Raw genomic sequence first — 22,458 nt, forward strand, 5'->3', positions numbered from 1 at the left:
GTTGTTTTAGTTGGTATTTTAAACTTTACATCAACATGATGATAATCATTATCCAAGCTACAAGTTTATATACCTATATATGGTCACGGGAGCACGAGTCGAAAACGCTAGATCTAATATATAAATAGTTTTTAATTCAATTTTTCTTAAGGAACTTGAAGAACCTAACTATGTAGGCATATTCAACTTCACACAAGTAGCTACTCTAATCCTCCTTATTATTTAACTAGCTACTCTTAATTAATACTATAATGGTTTTTATTTTATTTTTTGTGTCCTGGGCGCTTAACCATAAAATACGTCACTGATCAAGGTAGTGTTTTAGTCTCATCGTCGTATTATAGATGTGGCTGATACCGGATTAGTTTAAGCCTTCCGTAAAATTTATATTAATTGTTTGGACTCAACAACAAAAATTCCAAACTTTAGTGGAAACCTGTACGTAAGGAAATATTATTTATAAATATAGAATATAGAATCTGAAAGCGTGGCGGACGTTATTAAAAATGCTTTTTGTCATTATCTTTAACAAACTCCGCGGAACTTCAGCCATTTTCATCAGCACATTGAAGAGCAAATGCACTGAAGACGTGACGTATTTATTAATAACAATAGGTATATTATTATATACATATATAAAAAATAAAGATAATGAAAAAGCTTGTAGTTAGTATTCATTAATTTTCATATAAGATAATTATAATATTATATAAATTTTATTGTTTAAGATTGACGAAAAAGAGTAAGTATCTACTGAATAGAATGCTTCACATTAGAATTTACATTCATACATTCTAAAATGACCATTCAAAAGGTTTTTCGTGAGCCAACTTGAATAAAACATATTTATGACTTTATTTTATTTGTTGATATTTAATTGATTCATCATTTGTACGAAATAGACATTATACACATAATAAACAAATATTGGAGATATACCTATACGTATATAACAAAAAAAAGGTTTTAACGCTACATCGTATTGCCACATGATAAGACAATTTTAAAATGTTTTTACTATCCTTCTCGACAAAACAAATAATTTGTGTTGTTCAAAGTAATTGTTAGTGTTTTTTGACACTTGTTTTGTGTTTGTTCAAAATAATTTAAACTACTCAAAAAAAATAGCAAAATCATAGATTATGTTTATTATTTTTATGAGTACAAGAATAAATAATTACTACGTCTTAATATGATAACTTTAGTTTTGTAGTATTCAGTCTATACTATGTTATTTCTTATCTGTATATAAGAAGCATTATGACAATTTAGTGTAAGCTGTCAATGTCATGTTAGTGTCATTTGTACAATGAGTTGTCAAACGTCAATTCAGAAAAATATAACAAACGACGCTATACAGAAAAAAATGTTTATTCAATGTTAATTATTAACTATTTAGATAAAGTATTTATCAAAGAGAGAAAATTATTTTGATCTTTATTAATTGAGTACTTCTTTAGAGGAACAAAATGTGTGACAGCGACGATCCAAATGAGCATAGCCGATCCGGCATGGATTTGACTGGGTTTTTGTTTGGGAATATCGATGAAAGGGGGCAGTTAGAAGACGATGGACTGCTTGATGGAGATTCTAAACGCATGTTGTCATCTCTTCACCGTTTGGGTCTTGGATCTATGTTATCTGAAGTATTGGATGAAGAGGAACCAGTAAAGGATGATGAAGAAAAAGGTATAATCATTTCATATTGACCTCTTTAAAGTGATTTTTTTTTTTAAATATTTCATTTTATTCACAGACTACACAGAAAAAAGTCCTTCAGCAGTTGATTTTTTTGATATTGACGATGCCGCTGAGGAAGAGAAGGTAAACAATTAAGCAATTGTTTTATTACAGTTATTTTACCGTACATTGTCTTTTATTTTCATTAACCTTATAAATTATTTTACCTAGATCATTATAATCAGTAGCAATATACATTGTATTATTTATGATGCTATTACTTAAATATTTAAAATGAAAAGTGAATAAATTATATTCATAAATTTTTTATCAGAGATGTTGGGTACAGTTTTGCCATAGTAACATTTAATTTTTTAATCTCATACTTAAAGAAAATATGTTAAAAATATCTACCTTTTTTTAAAACTCAATATTAATTACATAAAAGAAAACAAATATTGAACTTTATAACATCTTCTTTCTGATTGTAATGGAACCTTAAAGATTGAAACATTAAAAACATTTTTAGGTTACAAGTATAATGACAAAATAAACTTTTTATGTAATGGCAATTTATAGACATCTGAGTTTGTTATTCGCACAGTTATTAATGTATTAATGCTCATATCAAGTACAACAAAATAGATTAACACTAATTCTGCACAAAATTTCATACAATTCTAGTAAAGATGTCTATACACAATGTCCAGACATTAAAGTTACTAATAACAATTGTTTGCAGAATGATGACAAAGAGACATCAACAGAAAAGTGGAAAGCTGATGATGGAGAGAATGAATCAGAGCAACGCAACAATGATGAAGGATATGATGGTGATATGGAAGGGGACGGAGAACTTATGCCTCCACCATCAACAGTCCCGTTAGTTCTACCAATATTTAATTACTTTTTTTATAGTTATTATTTTGTCTTAGTCACATATGAATATTTTTTTATTTTCAATTTGTTTTACACTCGGTAATCATTTTAAGAACACTATTGTTATTTTTTTAAAGAAATTCTGATACAACAAATGTACATTGTAATAACATAGACATCCACTAATACTAACAAAGTATTTCTATTTCATGTCATAACCAGAAATAAGATATTTATGGAATATTTACTTTATTTATCATCAACATTTATGAACACATTCCATATTTAAATATTTACTTATATATTTCAGTAAGGCAAAATCTGACAGACCTAAGAAATTGGAAACCCCATTAGCTGCCATGTTACCATCTAAATATGCTAATGTGGATGTTACTGAATTGTTTCCGGATTTCCGACCCGATAAGGTAACCTGTCAGATTATATTATTTATAAATAAAATAAATTTTCAGGCTGTTAAAAAATATTTTTGATTTATTGATAAATGTAGATAGTTAAATTATAGTAATAAATATTGTAGGTACTTTTGTTTTCTCGTCTCTTTGGCCCCGGGAAATTGTCCAGCTTACCACAAATATGGCGAGGTGTGAAGAAACGTCGGCGACGTAAACGAAGTGGGAGTACGGGCAGTGACACTGCGCCGCCGCCAGAGCTACAAGACGTGCAATATGCAAGTGATGATGAGGAGAAATTTCTTAAGTAAGATAAAAAACATAGTAAAGTATATTCCAATGTCATGAGGAGTAAAGATTAACAAATCACAGATTTACATATTCTATGCCATTTTCTAATAGTGCTACTATATTATTCTACTTAACTACTTGTATGTACTTAGCTTTGACTTCCAAAGTCCCTAGGGACTTCTCTACTTCTCCGATTATTTAGTTGTCGAAATATTATGTCATGTCAATTGAAGGTCAAAGTTGTTTATTTAAATTTACCCCTCTTGCCATTCGAATCGACAATAGTTGCTTGAATTAATTTCTCAAAGAATTATAATAGAACTTTTTAATCTATATTCGTTTATATGAACCTTATATTTTTTTTCAATTAGACCTATGGAGGAATGTCCTCAAGCATCACATTCAGAAAATAATTCGCAGTCATCAGGCGACAAGTCTCAAAGGCCTACGCCGGCGCACTGGCGTTTTGGTCCAGCTCAGGCCTGGTATGACATGCTCAACGTGCCTGAGACGGGAGAAGGATTTGATTACGGATTTAAAGTCAAGGTAGGACTATTACTAACATTTATTTCTATGTTTTTTAAACCGACATCATATACAATGTTAATTGTAATATATATCCTATCTTTGACAGTAATTTTAGTAATGATGTGCTATGGATATTGATAGAGTTAAGAGAGGGTCTCGTTTCAAATGAGCATATAAGATTATGCTCTTTTAGTCCGCTAAACGCACACATGCACGCTCACATTTCTCTATTCAGAAATCGTATAATCAGTACTCACACACGTGTGGGTGTTTATTAAATCTGCTGAGCACCGCGGCGACAGGTCTCAGGCGTGACACCTGCTCCATGCACCCGCGCGCTAGCATACCCTCCTGCAAGTAGAGATTTTAAAATATAGTTATATTCGAAGGTCATTTACAAAAATAATATTAATAATACACAATTTGAATTTAGGATTTTCTTTTCATATAATAGGCACCATCTCCAGATCGAGAAGAAAAACCACCAGAAGAAGTTTTAAATCCAGAAGTAGAAGAACAAGCGGACAGTCCCGACAGTGGTTTTCCTGATGACGCTTTCCTCATGGTGTCTCAATTGCAATGGGAAGATGACGTTATATGGGATGGCAGCGAAATAAAACATAAGGTAAAATTATATCCTTATTGGCTTTATTGTTATATATAGTATTCATCACACTTTAGCCAAAACATACAAGAATTAGATAATAGAAAGAATATATTTTTCAACAGGGTCTTTGAAAAGGTATAGAGTGCATTTAAATTTGCAGGTATTAGCTCGCCTCAATAGCAAGAGTAACGCAGCGGGCTGGGTGCCCACCTCCGTGAGTCGCACCGCTCAGCAGTTCTCACACCCGCGCCCGCAGCCACCCGCGCCCTTGCAGAAACCACCCATGTCAGTACATACATACACTACCTATATATATTTTATGAAACTAATTAGGATTATTTTCCATTACTATCTAATATTATACTTATGAGTATTTTATTAAGAGACATTTATTCTGAAAGTGATTTTAAAATGTGATTTGTAAAATTTACTAGATCATCATCGTCCACGTCAAACAATCCGGGAGCATCGTCAGCTGATGGTGAAGACAACACGTGGTACAGTATCTTCCCAGTTGAGAATGAAGAACTTGTCTATGGCACATGGGAAGATGAAGTCATTTGGGATGCAGAGAATATGACGAAGATACCTAAACCAAAAATATTAACATTGGATCCTAATGATGAGAACATCATTCTTGGAGTACCAGACGATGTGGACCCATCAAAGATAACAAGAGGTAAGTGTTGCTTATTAGATTCATATCTATGTCATACTCGGGACGGGTAGCTAGTATAAATATACTAGCTAGTATAGTATAGTAGTATAGTTATATTAGTACATATAACTATATAGTACATATAGCTACACGTCACGTAGTATTAATAGTCTATATACAACTTTTAGTTTGAAGAACGAACATAAAAAGAAAAAAAAACAATAAATAGGTATACTCTTATAATGAAATACGGTTAAATTGCATCTAACACATGCAGAATTTTCTGCCAATGTTTTGCTATACCACTCAACTCTAGAAAAATTAAAACTAAGTTGAACTTGACAGTATTGGAAACCGCAATCTTCTATTAAGATCAACATGTTCTATTTTTTTTTTTCAGAACGAGGACCCGCTCCCAAAGTCAAGATTCCGCACCCGCACGTAAAGAAGTCTAAGATTTTGCTCGGTAAAGCAGGTGTTATTAACGTGCTGCAAGAGGACGCTCCGCCACCGCCGCCCAAGTCGCCTGATCGAGATCCGTTCAATATATCGAATGATGTGTAAGTCCTATGCTTAAAAATATTATATGATATGATTACTTTTTTAACACGCCTTCTTACCTTGACTTGTACTATATGATGGTTAATTTGAACGTGATTTTTATCATCTTCAAGACGTCTGATGAACTTGAAAATTGGTCCAAGTTGTAATGACTGATGACAATACAACAATTTTGTTCTAGTATCCTGGCATTTCTGGCTAGAATATTAACAAAATAAAAAAGACTAGTTGCCGTAGGCAATATATATAAAAATATAGATATAAAAAATATATATAAAAAAAATATACTAAAAGAAAGGCCCGTAACAACTATGACGTGTCGTGTCGTGACGTGTGTGTGACGGGCTGTCAGGCCCATTACCCAAAGATGACGATTAGCCCAAAGTTTGACTATATAAAATTGTTCAAATCGTTAATTATAAAAACTTATTTCAGATACTATCAACCAAAATCCCAGAACCCTCGCCTCAAAGTGGGCGGAGGTCAGCTCATCCAGCACAGTACCCCGGTGGTGGAGCTCCGCGCTCCGTTCATACAGACGCACATGGGCCCCGCCCGCCTGCGCGCCTTCCACCGGCCCGCTCTGCGCAAGCTCTCGTACGGCGCGATCGCGGCGCACGGAGCGCACCCCGTGCAGCCGCTACTCAAACATATTAAGAAGAAGGCTAAGGTTGGTTACTAATATTTAATCTAGTGAGCATTGGCCTTATCTTTTCAGAAATTATTAAAGTATTCATCGATTAATTAAAAAATAAATTTCCGTATATTTGTATGAATTTACTCGACACATTTGATTGTTGCGATTCTTTCACTGGACTTATCTACTTTGGGACAGTTGTGTGTGAAATAATGAAGTACCATTCTTGGCATAGCCAGTTTTAAATTAATATATAAAAAATAAAATGTTTAAACAATTTCGAGCTCTTTTTCTTAGAAAACAGAATAAAAGTAATTTTTTCTAGTTATAGTAAATTTAGTATTCAATTACGTTAATTAGATTAAAGGTTCTATTTTTTTACAGCAACGTGAAGCCGAACGTTTAGCTTCTGGTGGAGGTGACGTGTTCTTCATGAGAACACCCGAGGACTTGAGTGGCAGAGATGGCGAACTCATTTTGGTAGAGTTCTGCGAAGAACATCCGCCACTCATTAGCCAAGTCGGGATGTGTACTAAGATCAAGAACTACTATAAAAGAACGGCCACAAAGGTATGTGTAAGGTCTTCTTTTTATAATTCATCTCGTGCTCGGCGACCAAGGAAAACATCGTAAAGAAATCGTGGTGGAATTATTTCTCTGTGTTCATGCAAGACGACCATTTACTTTGGTCTAAATCGGTCAAGAGAATTTGTAATTTGCACAGGCTCACTCACGGTCGAAAAAGCACAACGATACAAATGCATTAAACAATTCCAGGACAGCGGTCCGAAGCCGCTGAAGTACGGCGAGATCGCGTACGCGCACACGTCGCCCTTCCTGGGCATCCTGCCGCCCGGCGCCACGCAGTCCGTCGTGGAGAACAACATGTACCGCGCGCCCATCTACGAGCACACCGTGCACGTCTCTGACTTCCTCGTCATCCGCACCAAGTAAGCCGTATTTGATGGCAGCAGGAGTCAACATAAACAACCCTTACATATACATATTTCAAGCTATTTGATTTACATTTATTTAAATACATCACTATTTTACTTAAATTATTTTATATTCACTTTAATTTGGCTTCAAATCTTCGAAAACAACTTCGCTACCATTCAAACGCCATTTTTGTACAAATTCATAATGAGTTACATATATATGATTTATTGCCCATACAGGGTCAAAGTTGTTCAAAGTATCAAATAGTTTACAAAAAATAATAATTGTTTGCTACAAATTTCATCGATTCAATTTTATCAATGTATAAGTACTTGTATTCCATTACAGACAGGCGTATTACATACGTGAAGTAGACGCTTTATTCGTGGCCGGTCAAGAGTGTCCTTTGTATGAAGTACCAGGACCGAATTCTAAAAGAGCTAATAATTTTGTTCGAGATTTCCTACAGGTAATAAAATTAAAACATTTTTGTAAAGATTATTAGTTAAGGCTCTAGATAATATAAAAACATAGTAAATTATGTTAAAAATATTATATGACTATGTTTTTTTTAAGGTTTTCATATACAGGCTCTTCTGGAAGTCACCTGACAATCCACGTCGTATAAAAATGGACGATATCAAAAGAGCTTTTCCTTCACACTCGGAGAGTTCAATTCGGAAACGTTTGAAGCTATGTGCAGATTTCAAACGAACAGGATGTGATTCTAATTGGTGTGTATTGTGTTGCCAGTTGATATATTGTACATGTATTTGTATAAGTTTATTGTAATATATTTATATAGTCGTTTACGATTTGATTATAAAAACGAAAACGACGAATCTTTGTTTTTATTATTATAAAAAAAAAAATTTTAGAATAGTATTTTTTTTATGATATGAATTAGTAATTTTCTTTTATTAGTATTTCATACTCAAATTGTCACGTGTATTTTAATAAAACAAATATATGGTCCTTCGCCCATAGCCACTGGTACTATAAGGATCTAAGTTGTGCTTTGTGTTTGTAATTAAACTAACTAATTACTCAAACACCAAACTTGAACTGTATTTATAGTACCCACACGGACAACTGAACGAAGGGTGAGAGGGGTACCTTTTTCATGATAAAAGTATTCTAAGTGCTAATCTAGACTATAATCTCTTTGCCAAATTTCATTCAGATCCGTTCAGCCGTGCTGTCGTGATTGTGTTACAAACATCCTTTCAAACTTTTGTATTTATAATATTGTTAAGATGATGAATACATATATGTACATATTTAATATAAGCTGTACGTAATTTTTTGTAATAATGTATTTCATATTGTCAGGTGGGTAATAAAACCTGATTTCCGATTGCCGTCTGAAGAGGAGATTCGTGCGATGGTATCGCCGGAGCAGTGTTGTGCGTACTTCAGTATGGCGGCTGCGGAACAGAGGCTTAAAGATGCGGGCTACGGAGAGAAATTCATATTTACGCCGCAGGAGGACGACGACGAGGAAATGCAGTTGAAGATGGATGACGAGGTATTATATTAAATAACCGAACGAATACCCAACTAGCGAATTAACCAATCTGACTGTTTAAAGGAGAAATGAAATTGATGCATTTTCAATGGTCAGGTAAAAAGCTAATACTTATCTGTCGATTTTAGTTGCCGACTTCACTGTAATTTTTTATGAGCGAGAAAAACGCATATAGTGTATAATGTGTGTTAGAAGAGGACAGCAAAAGCTTTGACTTTTGTTTATTTGACGTTTTAAAGACCTGTACTATATTTTTCTCGTCAATTCTTATGTATGTGGATTTTATGGTATGATTTTCGGTGTCTTGTCAGTGATTCGGTATTATTTCACTAATAATAGAATTAAAGAAATGAGCGCACTAGTAATTTTAATAATTAATTAGAATTTTTCGTTAGTCTAGTTTCCACAGTGTGTCTAACACTGGAAAATCAAAACACACTACTGTAGCACTGATTAGTAATTTCCAGCCATCTACCGATGATTTTATTCAGATGATTAATTTATAATTAATTATGCGTTTCTGAAACTAAATGTCGGTGTAAAATATAAAGTGATCTTGAAATATCATTAAAGGTAAAAGTGGCTCCATGGAACACGACACGCGCGTACATCCAAGCGATGCGAGGCAAGTGCCTCTTGCAGCTGACTGGCCCCGCCGACCCCACGGGCTGCGGCGAGGGATTCTCGTACGTCCGCGTTCCCAACAAACCGACACAGCAACCGAACGAGGAGCAGCAACCGAAGAGAACTGTCACCGGTACTGATGCGGACTTGAGACGACTGAGCTTGAACAACGCTAAGGCATTGTTAAGGAAGTTCGGTGTGCCCGAGGAGGAGGTAATATTATAAAAAGCCACCTTAAGAAATACAAAATAATAATAAACTTTATTCAAGTAGGCTTTTACAAAAACATTTTAATTCAGAGTTATACAGAATTATATTTAATTTAGAGCTACCACCAATTTAGTAATTACAACGACTGTATATTAGCGAATCGGTGATCGACGTAGATTAAAAATATTTTTCTTTCACAGATTAAAAAACTGTCTCGATGGGAAGTTATCGATGTAGTAAGAACTTTGTCAACGGAAAAAGCAAAGGCTGGCGAAGAGGGTATGACGAAATTCTCAAGAGGAAATAGATTTTCCATAGCTGAGCACCAAGAAAGGTTTCATTTTTTAATACAATATTTAATGTTACAATAATGAGTTTATTTTATGGTTTATTCATCCTTAACATAAGATGTTACGAGTCGATATCATCAAAGACGCGTTAAGCTTGATTAGTCGATTAGCATATATTTTGCTTTCTGTTTAATTTTTAAAACAGAAAGCAAAATATATGTTTAGTTTTAGTTTAATTACTATTAGTCGCCCGTGGCTTCGCTCGCGTTTTTGCGGTCAGTCGTCAAGAGTTATTCATAAAAATGTGATGATTTCGGGCTCAAACCCAGGAAAGTACCACTGAATTTTCATGTGCTTAATTTGTGTTTATAATTCATCTCGTGCTCGGCGGTGAAGGTAAACATCGTGAGGAAACCTGCATGTGTCTAATTTCAACGAAATTATGCCACATGTGTATTCCACCAAACCGCATTGGAGCAGCGTGGTGGAATATGCTCCAAACCTTCTCCTCAAAGGGAGAGGAGGCCTTAGCCCAGCAGTGGGAAATTTACAGGCTGCTAATGTATGTAATGTAACGTGGAGTTCAAACTTGAACCAAATTTCACCGTATTCGGTTTTAGTGGGTCGGCTGTGAAAAAGCAACAGACAAACAGATGGGCAGTGTTACTTTCACTTTTATATTATTAGTATAGATAATACGTAAAGTAACTGACCATTTTAAGGAATAAACAATAATAATAGGTATTTCGTAGATACAAAGAAGAATGCCAGCGTATATTCGAGCTACAGAATCGTGTACTGCAAAGCACAGAAGTGTTAAGTACAGATGAAGCCGAAAGTTCAGTGAGCGAGGAATCAGACTTGGAAGAGATGGGCAAAAATCTTGAAAATATGTTAGCTAATAAGAAAACTACGGAACAGGTAAAAACTATACCAAGACATAAAAAAAATGTTTTGAACAGTCAGCTTGGTTATGGGTGCTATATTTATTAAAACTGCCAGCTGTAATTTTTACTAAAGAAAACCAATGATTCCCATTGGTAATTTACTTTAAAGCTAGTAACGGGAGTTTGATTTATTTCGATCGACCCAATGACTTTATCATCATTCCTTATTTAGTTAACATTGAGATTTTATCAATGATTTATTGGATTGTTCCTTTATTATATTAAAATAATATATACACTCGTATTCAAAAGGGATAGATGTTATCTTAAAACTTATGATTGATGGTATGCCTGTGTAAATGGTGGACTTTATAATTTTTGCCGGTTAATACTAAAAGCCGGTTGTTAACACTTATCATCTGACTAATCATTATCAGGCACATTTGTTCGCCTTAATGAAATAAATTAAAAAAAAATCATACTTAGATTAAACTGTCTATTTTATATTGTAGTTAACAATGGAAAGAGAAGAAGCTGAGAGAGCTGAGTTAAGAAAAATGATTCTTGGACAATCAGAAAAGAAGCCTCAAATCAATCAAAATGATCAACAAAACGCTTCAAATCAAGGTACATAAGGTCTTGTTCACTATGGAATTTCGCTGAGATACTGCGCGTTACCCCTCCGTATAATAATCGTATGAACGTATGTACAATGCGTACAACAACCAACCCAGATAACACCTTAGTTCAGAGTTCAGTTCAGGCTAAATATCCTGTGCCGTCAGCGAACTCAATAGAATGTCATACAAAATGTGATGTTTGCATCCTTCCTTACTAATATTATAAAGGCAAATTATGTATGTATGGCAGTTATTCACGCAAAAAGTACTGAATTTAATAAAACATTACAGCAGATACATCAGAATAACACATAGACTATTATTAATAAAGATGTTGTGTGATAAATTCCTGATAACTAATCTCTATACATTGAGCGTAGCCCCGGGCGAAAATTAGTGATCAATAAAACATGTCTATATTCAAGCTTAAATTACGAGTTCTTGTGATTGAAAAACCTAAGACTGTTAATTTTTGTAAGCTTCCGCGATTATAAACAAATATCAAATGTTTTTAATTGCGTATTTTATTTTGAAGTTGTTTTTCGAAAACCTTACTGATTATTTTTATGAATCCGTTCATTAATTGTATCTATTTGTAAACAGTTGATTCTTATGAAATAAAATTTAAATTACTTGTAATATGTAATTTGTACAAACAAATATGCAGTCGTACATGGAGAATCTTATATTCTCAGCAATACTGTGTTGAAGTTTATTGGGTAAACCTAATATACTTAATTGGTAAATTTTCATTAACTTTATTTATTTAATTTTCTTTAGGTCGAGTTCTTCGCATAGTCCGTACGTTCCGTAACGCGTCCGGCCAGCGATACACTCGCGTTGAGTTAGTACGGAAAGCCGCGGTCATAGAGGCTTATACCAAGATACGATCCACCAAGGATGACGCTTTCATACGACAATTTGCTACAATGGATGAGACGCAAAAAGAGGAGATGAAGAGGGAAAAGAGAAGGATTCAGGTAATAACTTAGCTAATAAATTATTAATATCGAATGAAAAATTATGAAAAATACCTATTGACCTCATAATTTTGTTGGAAAATGCTTTTAACGTATTCCTGTACGAAATGGACATCTATGGTTTTTGAATTGTAATTATTTAGATGGGAAACATTTTCGTTTGGTAAAGTTTTATTAAGCCTTAGATATTGTCGTCATTAAATCTTATATTATTTGTAGGAACAATTGAGGCGTATCAAGAGAAATCAAGAAAGAGAAAGATTAGCAGGAAATGTATCCGTACCGGCTACGCCCATTCCGGGGAGTAAGATTATTGTTTTTTTTTATTTTTAGTGCGATTATGGTACCACTAAATATGTCAGAGATATACTTAACTATTATTATTACACAATCAATAATTTGTGTCAAAAAATTTTTTTCGCAACTGATAATGTTCTCGACATGATTTGGTTCATGGCGGTCTTTCTCGAAAGGGGGCTAGCTAGGAAGATTACTACGTAAAATTTCTTTGAAAATCGCTTTTTCTACTCTATAGAAATATTACTTTTACTTCCCATTTGTTAGACCGCGTACATCTTAATCGATGTTTGCAAGCACCACTGAATTTTCATGTGCTTAATTTGTGTTTATAATTTATCTTGTTCTCGACGGCGAAGGAAAACATCGTGAGTAAACTTTAGTTCAGTGAGTTAACTTTCAGTAAAATTCTGCCACATGTGAATCCACCAACCCGCATTGTAGCAGCTTGGTGTAATATGTTCCAAAATGTGTAGAGAGGGTCTTAGCCCAGTTGGGGAAAATTGACAGGCTGTACATGAAATATTACTTAGTAGAACTTTTTTTTTTTAGATATTACTGTGTCGACAATGTCGGATATAGTTCCTACCTCGCCTGGATTAATTCCCTTGGGTCAAATAAAACAAGAACCTGATCTACATACGCCGTCTCGCCGACGCGCGAAGTTGAAACCAGACTTGAAGTTGAAGGTACTAATACATCCCAAGTATAGATTACATAGAAGAAAAAAAAAAAAAACACCTTACATAAAAAGCGTTTGTGTTTATCGCTTAATAAAATAATGTTAAATTATACATACATTTTGTAATGCATCGGGTTCCAAGACTCGCAAGTTTTCTTTATATTCATAGTTATTACGACATTCTTCGATTTCATAATTTCACTTCATTAAAAATAAATCTATATTCAAATAATTCAGTTTCAAGTATTCCCTGTTATATAAAAATTAGCGTCTTCAGTTTGTACTTGAAAGAAGTATGCAGACAGTGTACTAATCAATACCGGACGTCCCGCGCAGTGCGGCGCGTGCGGGCAGGTGGGCCACATGCGCACCAACAAGGCGTGTCCGCTGTATACGGGCGGCGGCGCGCTGTCGCCCGAGCACGACGAGCCGCCGCCCGAGCCCGAGGAGCTCGACCTCGGCTACGTGGAGGGCACCAAGCTCACACTGCCCTCCAAGCTCATCAAGGTGATTACGGCTTTATTCATTCTCTAAGTGCATCTATGATATCCGGCTTCTAAGGACCGACCTTGGTTTCACATCATTTATTTATTTATTTATTTAGATATATAACATAACAGGTTAAGGTATATGCCTTACATCCATTTTAAAACTGAATATGTACTTATTATTGCTAACTAATAATAGGAGTGTCTACTATTAGCTTAAAATTTAATAAATAATGTACCTAAAATACAACTTAGTTTTTATAATGCCTTTTTAATTTTATTTCCTTATGTGTCAATTATCTGCCATGTCTTTAAAACACGTTAATGTATAGCAATCAGCAGAAGATTTCAAGCGTCGGAGTGGCAGTCGTCGTGGAGAGTTCCGTGCAGCGGGCCGTAATAGACGACGTGGTACCGCTAGCGAGTCCTGCGATTACCTGGTCAAGCGACCAGCGGAGAGACGACGGACGGACCCGCTAGTGACGCTGTCATCGCTGCTGGAGGATGTGCTGAATCACATGCGACATCTGCCGGATGTTCAACCTTTTCTGTTCCCTGTTAACCCTAAAGTAAGTTCTTTATAATGTAATCGTAATCCTGACATTTTGGTAGCGTATTTATTCTACAGAAGATTTTAAAATCTAAAGAAATATTTTTTGCTTAATGTGGCTGTCTTAATTGGAAAATGGATGTTTTAAAAATTTTGCCGTCTTGGATGCTTTAAACTTATTTGCTATTTTAAGGATTTTTAAGGAAATACCTTCTCATCTCTGCGTCACACTCATATTATTAACTGATTTATAAAATGTGGACAAAACTTTGTTATTTTTTGGGCAAAATGTCAATTCACGTTTTTTCTTGCAGCTAGTAGCCGATTATTATAGAATTATATCTCGACCAATGGATCTACAGACGATCAGGGATAATTTGAGGCAGAAGCACTACCAGAGTCGTGAGGAATTCCTCGCTGACGTCAATCAAATTGTAGAAAATTCGAATCTATATAACGGTAAGTTTACTTATTGTTGAACAAAAATATATAATTTTTTTTCTTGCACAGTTTTAATTATATATCTGATTATAATGCGTAAGACTTATATAGATAAGATAATTGTCGCGGTGTTAGTGGAGGCTGACAAAATGAGTTGATATAAAATAATAATAATTTTACTTAAGGTCCAACAAGTAGTCTGACGGTCGCCGCGCAGCGTATGATGCAAAGATGTTTTGAGAAGCTAGCTGAAAAAGAAGAGCAGTTCATGAAATTGGAGAAGCAAATCAATCCTTTACTCGATGACAATGATCAGGTAAGGTTTTATTTAACTGAAGTTTTTTTACTACCAACTATCTAGTTATGCTGACCGTAGAGTTCGTTATTTTTTTAAGAGTTCGTATTTATTTTTCTCTTGTATATCTCAGTTATATATTATGTATGTATACATTAACAACACTTTATATACTTATAATTTACATTTGTTTTTTGATGCAGAATATACGATTTTCTTATAAAACGATTTTATTAAAAACGATGTAGCCTTTTTTTGGCCGGATTTTTATTGAATAAGATAAATTGTTTGTATATTTTAGTATGACACTTATTTAATATCGAAGGACCAAGTTTTAAGGTAGTTTATATTATTTTTAACAGGTTGCGCTGTCATTTATCTTTGAAAATCTTTTGACAACGAAACTGAAAGTAATGCCGGAGGCGTGGCCGTTCTTAAAACCCGTCAACAAGAAACAAGTTAAGGACTATTACAACGTTATCAAGAAACCAATTGACATGGAGACCATTGGCAAAAAAATTCAAGGTATTTCTTTATAACAGATAATATAATTATTTTATATTTCTTAGCGACCCGTCCCGGCTGCAGTGACTTTCTATCAGTGAATTTTTTTTTGGAATTCTGTCATACAAACGAAGAAAAATTTTATCGCTTTATAATAAAGGGTTTTCCATTAAGGGCGCTTGATCTTTGAAATGCAAAAAAAAAAATACATGTAGGAGAGATATTTGCGAAATTTTTTGTTTATTTGGAAGGTCTATCGACCCCATTATGTATGGAATATGACATCATTCAAATGACCGCCACGGCTTCGGTTGGTGGCGCGCACACGAAAGGTCCAATTTTCGATGACTCTGGCGCACAAATCGGGCTGTATTTGATCGATGGCGTGGCGTATGTTGACTTTGAGGGCATCGGTGGTTAGCGGCTTGTTGGCATAGACCTGCGACTTAAGAAAACCCCACAAGAAAAAGTCCAGCGGGGTCAAATCGCACGATCTCGGTGGCCAGTTCACGTCGCCTCCGCGCGAGATGACCATGTCCAGAAATTGCTCGTGCAGAACTTCCATCGTAGCGTGTGCTGTGTGGCACGTAGCGCCGTCCTGTTGAAACCACATGTTGTCCAGATCCATATTCTCGATTTCAGGCCAAAAGAAGTTGGTTATCATCGACCGGTATCGCTCACCATTGACGGTGACGGCCACACCATTATCGTTTTCGAAAAAATGCGGACCAATCACGCCTCCGGCCCAAAATCCGCACCAAACAGTCACTTTCTGCGGGTGCATTGCCACTTGGTGAACCTCGTGTGGATTGGTCTCGTCCCAAATACGGCAATTTTGCTTGTTGACATAGCCATTCATCCAAAAATGCGCCTCGTCGCTGAAGATGATTTTTTTTGCCAAAATCGGCGTCAACTTCCAACTGCTCTAATGCCCAGTCAGCGAACACACGGCGCTGTCTATGGTCATTAACCTTGAGCTCTTGGGTCAGCTGGATCTCGTACGGGTGCAGGCTCAAGTCACAACGCAAAATTCGCCAAGTTGTCGTCTGGGAAAGGCCGAGTTCCTGTGCGCGACGCGGAATTGACTGCCGCGGGTTTTCGAGGACACTGTCGCGCACAGCGGCGATATTCTCGGCAGATCTCGCGTTACGTTGACGCACGGGAACCGGCTGATTGTTAACTGACCCGGTTGACTCGAATTTGTCCACTAATCGACGGATAGTCGACTCGGCAGGACGATCATCGCGACCGTAAAATGGGCGAAGTGCGCGGAACGTTGCTCGAACTGAAGACCCAATTTCATAAAACAATTTTATGATTTGCACGTGCTGCTCGACACTGTAACCTGCCATGGTGGTTTGGGAGGACAGAATGAATATAACACACTGCATTTGACAGCTGTCACTCAAACAACATGGCCGCAATCAGCTGTCAAAGTTCAAGCGTCCCTATTGGAAAACCCCTTATTAGTATAGATTTCTTGGTAGAAAATTGGAAATAACTTTTTTATTAGTGGAAACCTCTTTTCCATTATTCGGTGCTATATCTTCGTTTGACTTAGCGTGTCCGCATAACGGTATCAAATATTTATGGTATTTCTTAATATTGAAAAGACGTTCACCTAAGCTTTGAAGTAACCGCATGAAAAGCAAGCTTTGCATTGTTTTCGAATTAGTATGACTACTTCCCAAAATATATAATAATTTGTTTTTATTTTATTATTAAATAAATAAATATTAATAGTTTATTAAATACGAAAACATATAATTTCAATTTAAACATTTCTTCTAACTTTATATAGCACACAAATATCACAGTCGAGAAGAATTTTTACGAGACATACAGTTATTGGTGGATAATTGTCGCGCATACAACGGCATCAATTCGCAGTTTACACGACAAGCTGAAGCCGTGCTTAAAGTGACCCAGGAGGCTTTAGAACAGGTAAGCTATTATTATATGTAATAGAATAGAATAGATAGATTAAGTTAATCTTAGTTAAACGGATACGGAACGGATTTTGATAACATTTTGTACATTCATTACATGTTTGATATTTTTTGAAAAACATCTTACGTATAATTAATAAGTCGTTCTAATTATTGAAATACAAGTAATTTTTCGTAGTAATGATGTCCTCCAGATCGGTTTTGGAGATATTATAGTGCTAAATTATGCTCACTCTCATAACACGTAAGATGGCCAACATAAGGCGTTAGACCAACAGCTCTACGTGCTTACCGAGCCTGGTAAAAATTTTAAACAATAGCAAGATTAGATAAACGTTTTCATAGAAACCTTGCTACTTTTCCAAACATTTTACCATTACCTTTTTCAATAAGCCGCTATCGAGAAAAAAATACAGGAAAAAATAATATAATCATCTCTTATGCTTTAATTCGAATTGATAACACCTGCCCGTAACTAGTTCGACGAGCACGTGAGTCAGCTGGAGGCGAACATCGTCCGCGTGCAGCAGAAGATGCTGGAAGACGCGGAGAACTCCGACCTGGACGACGAGCTGCAGCCGCAGCAGGACGAGAAGCGCGGGCGGGGCCGGCCGCGCAAGCAGAAGGCGCTCGCCTCTACCTCCACTGACGGTGAGAACCACACTATGGGGCTTTATGGAAGACACGTTTTTGGTGACCCATTACAATTGTTGAACCGCATAAAAGTTAAACATAGCCTACAGTGACGTTTGATAGATGGCGCTGCCCTGTTTGGCGCTAAAATTAAGTGGATAATAAATATTTTTTCACTTATTCATTATTATTTTACAATTATTTGCTTTTTCCTCAGATGCAACACCAAGGAAACGCGGTCGACCGAAGAAGGATCAAAACAGTCTCGTCGATGGTAAGACTTGTTCATTGTAATTTAACTGAACTGACTCAAGTGGATTTATAGCACATAATGTTCTCTATATTATTATTATTTGACGTATTGTGAATATATGTTAATGTCAATATGTATATCAAATTGATTTTAGCATTTTTTGAAATTTATAACAATCTTTTTTGGTTATGGATTTATTTACTATTGTCTATTTATTAATTGTTTTTATTAGTTATACTTAAAAAAACCTTTTTTTGTGTGGACCTTCCTCGATATATTCGTCGATTTGAAACCGTAAATGAATAAATTACACCTTAAAAGAGAACCGAATGTAATTTAAAAAAAATATATATACCTCCGAGACTGGAATATGTGTGCGACATGAAAGTGTATTGTACCCTCGGATCGGCCAGTATAATGTAATTGCTTGTGGGCACTTACATTATACTGGCCGGCTGGGAATTACGCGCGGATTCTACGTGCGCGGTTCGCACAAGACGAAAACTTAGGGTAGAATTAAACTACCGTTTATTTTGTGCGTATATCACTGGATATCTTCGCTGATTTTGAGTAATTTATAAATAAAAAAAAAACCTTGAGTTGAAACTATTGGATTAGATGTCAACCGAAAGCGAGGCAAGGCACAACTATATAACTTGTAACTTTTTAACATTTTTAACTCTGATGTTATAGTAATGAACATGGGGTGCTATTTGCACTTAGAACCCATGTCTGCGTGTCTCGATACGCACGCCCGTGTAGATGTTTTCTAGCAAAAACCTTATATTTACAGATCTACAGTATTCTGACAGCGGCAGTTCAGGTCTCGAGGAGGTGGAACAGAAATTTGCAGCTGAAGCGATGGTACAACTATCCGTGCGACCAGGTGACCTTATATTTCAGATGAATTTTAAAATATTTTCGTGCCGTGTTCGGTTTTTAAATACAAGTTGCGTTTACGAACTTTAATTAGATTAAGAATATTAGTAGTCTAATAAGAGCGCTCGGTACAAATAACATCGTGAGGAAACTTACAATTGTCACAAAAAAAATTGCGACATGTATCTACCAAAGAGCGTGGTGGAATAGACGGATAACTTGAATTAATCTATTTATTTTAAAAATATATACTATAATTAAATTTACGGTATTGTTACTCATAAATTTAAGCGACATACACATAAATATATATAATACCATCAAGTAAATCTTCTTTTACTTGGTTTTTACTGGTTCCCAAGGTTGGTGGTCGATTGGTGATATGAAGCATTATTATTATACTTTACAGCACCAATGTCAATATGTCAATAATGACCATCAGATGGTCCATTTGTCAGACTACCTACCTAAACGACATAAAAAAGTGGTTCGACTACATTGTTAAGTCATAGGCAATGTGTCTTGTGTTTTGATATAATTAACCATTTATGTATATCTTGTAACATGATGTTGTTTTCAGATGAAGATGTACCGAGCGAGCCAAGCTTCGACACGTCCGAGTTTCTCATCAAACGGGAAGTGCCTGACGAGCCTCCACAGATGTCAGACGACCTCGTCGATTTGGATCAACATAGCAGAGACTATATTTATCCTGCTGTCGTAAAGGTAGGCAAATTAATAGCTATATATTGATACGTATGTATATGGATGTGTGTTACGAAATTGTATTTGTATCATTTATTATTAATATAATAATATAAAGTCAATTTTATAATGAAAATATTTTAATTTTAATAGTGATAAAGTTTGCTGTGGTTTTATTTAAAAAAAATACTTAAAAGTTTTTACATTTTAAAAATAGCTGTGAATGTTGTTTCTTTCTGAATAGAGCAACATAAATCTAAGACTACATATAATATATTAAAAATAAAATAAAATAGCTCTACTGATCATATAAATGTATATATACTAAAATTAAAATTCGAAAGTAACTATGTCCGTCTGTCTAATATAATATATTTAAATAATAATAATATAGGTAAAAGTAACCTGTAAATTTTACACTGCTGGGCTAAGGCCTCCTCTCCCTTTGAGGATAAGGTTAGGAGCATATTCCACCACGCTGCTCCAATGGCGGTTGGTGGATTCACATGCGACAGAATTTCGTTGAAATTAGACGCATGCAGTTTTTCTCATGATGTTTTCCTTCACCGCCGAGCACGAGATGAATTATAAACGCAAATTAAGCATATGAAAATTTTGTGGTGCTTGCCTAGTTTTGAACCCGCAATCATCGGTTAAGATGTACGCGTTCTAACCACTGGGCCATCTCGGCTCTATGTCCGTCTGTTTGTTGCTATTTCACAGCTAAAGCGTTTTTTAACTTGAATACCTTTTGTATTCCTAACAACTGACGACTAACCCCAAAACCACGAAATAAACCGCGGGCGCGGGCGACAACAAGTAATATATAATCTTTATACGCCGATTGAATGCAATTTAAAAACAAATCCTTTACAGGAGGAGCCGATCGAACCAGACATGAACATGGATGTCCCGATGTTGGACAATGTACCAGGAGAGCATCCACAGTTCAAAGAAGAACCACTCGAGAATTGGCAGGTTTGTTATAAAGTATAAATAAATCTTGAATATTTAAGCAAACACGAAAAACACGTATAAAATTAATGTTTATAGATGTTATAAAATCATTTCGTAATTACTGATCATTTATGGCTGGTCGTTAGACCATAACTAATTACATACTAACAAAGTATAAGATGAGATTGATTCGAAATATAGGAAAATGTGGCTCAACTTGACGATACCTTTATTACAATAAGAAACCCAAACGTCATTACAAATATATATCAATTTTAATTAAAATATTCGTTATAATCTGTCGTAATTTTCAGCCGGATCCTGCTATACAAGATGACTTACAAGTTACTGACAGTGAAGAAGAAGCGGAAGACGGCCTTTGGTTCTAATATTTTTATTACATTATTAAGTTTAGATTATTAAAAAATATGTTTTTTTATAAATTCTGTGCGTTATTAGATATATCGATTAAAGTGAATATGACGTCATAAAATTGTGTTTATTAACTTTAAGGATAAATAAATATACTGATTTACAATATTTGTTTTATTTAAATAAAATAATAAATAATTAGCAATATTTTAATACGTACGTATTGTTTTTATATGTGAGACAATGTAATAACTGGCACATATGATATTAACACGCTGGTCTGACTATTAATTCGCTGGACATTATATAAAAAGGAATTCAAGGAATTCAAAAATAATAAAGACTAACTATCTACGGTTATCGACTAACAGAAAAAAAATTAAACAAATACAAAACCTTGTTTGTTGATAAATTATCATAGTATAGTCATATTGTCTAGCTATTCTATATATGATCTTAATCACAGAACGCTTGTATAAAAAGGGACATCAAGGTTAACCTTTGGAAAGCATTTCTCTTAGATCATTTTTATAGTCAGTGTCACGCTACAAGAGAACTAAAAACAAACGAGTCAAATTTATTATCTTGGTGTAAGTGACAGCTACGTTTGACACTCGCCACGTCACACTACGTTACCGCTAAAATAATTAACATACTTCAGTAATATAGTTGATAAATGTCTCACCGTTATGCAAATGCCTCCTCTGCTAAAGAACATTTAGATCTTATTCCGTCACGCTGCTCCACTATAACCAGGTGAAATTAGTTTACAGAAATATGAAGAAGACTTAAAAAAAGGACAATATTACTCAATAGAAAATATAATCTTAAATATATGATAAATGTTAAAAAAGCGTGGTGTAAGTGTTAGCACTAAGTGTTAATAGCCAGGCCGGATATATAATTATAACATATTATTTTAATAATATTTTATTTTATTTGATTGACAATCTCTCCTTAACTATAACGGTGGAAAGAGTAACTAATGAATTTCTTGTCCATTCTTCTAGATAGAATTTACAATCTCAACCTTTTGGTAGCTTTTATATATTTGAATAAAATATTTTTTTATTTTGAATAAGAATAATTTATTTATTTCACGAAGCGTTTTATTTATATAAATT

The 22,458-nt window shown here is 34.9% G+C and overlaps 1 protein-coding gene across 1 annotated transcript; it reads left to right on the top strand.

Annotated features, from left to right (window-relative positions):
* The first annotated feature begins 1,294 nt into the window (after window positions 1-1,294).
* On the top strand, window positions 1,295-21,500 carry LOC113394965 (transcription initiation factor TFIID subunit 1). The gene is made up of 35 exons (XM_026632465.2): window positions 1,295-1,689; window positions 1,757-1,824; window positions 2,423-2,562; window positions 2,870-2,984; window positions 3,098-3,276; window positions 3,632-3,806; window positions 4,243-4,413; window positions 4,556-4,680; window positions 4,830-5,074; window positions 5,454-5,613; window positions 6,050-6,284; window positions 6,636-6,821; window positions 7,029-7,201; window positions 7,539-7,659; window positions 7,767-7,924; window positions 8,523-8,718; window positions 9,292-9,555; window positions 9,753-9,886; window positions 10,595-10,763; window positions 11,242-11,356; window positions 12,130-12,329; window positions 12,549-12,633; window positions 13,179-13,315; window positions 13,645-13,815; window positions 14,129-14,365; window positions 14,661-14,805; window positions 14,973-15,103; window positions 15,445-15,607; window positions 17,388-17,530; window positions 18,015-18,186; window positions 18,386-18,442; window positions 19,215-19,307; window positions 19,881-20,026; window positions 20,882-20,983; window positions 21,277-21,500. The coding sequence occupies exons 1-35, from the start codon at window positions 1,470-1,472 to the stop codon at window positions 21,349-21,351; spliced, it is 5,406 nt and encodes a 1,801-aa protein (XP_026488250.2). The 5' UTR covers window positions 1,295-1,469; the 3' UTR covers window positions 21,352-21,500.
* Window positions 21,501-22,458: the final 958 nt, after the last annotated feature.

This window comes from Vanessa tameamea, chromosome 9 (genome assembly GCF_037043105.1).
Source record: "Vanessa tameamea isolate UH-Manoa-2023 chromosome 9, ilVanTame1 primary haplotype, whole genome shotgun sequence".
Classification (NCBI taxonomy): domain Eukaryota; kingdom Metazoa; phylum Arthropoda; class Insecta; order Lepidoptera; family Nymphalidae; genus Vanessa; species Vanessa tameamea.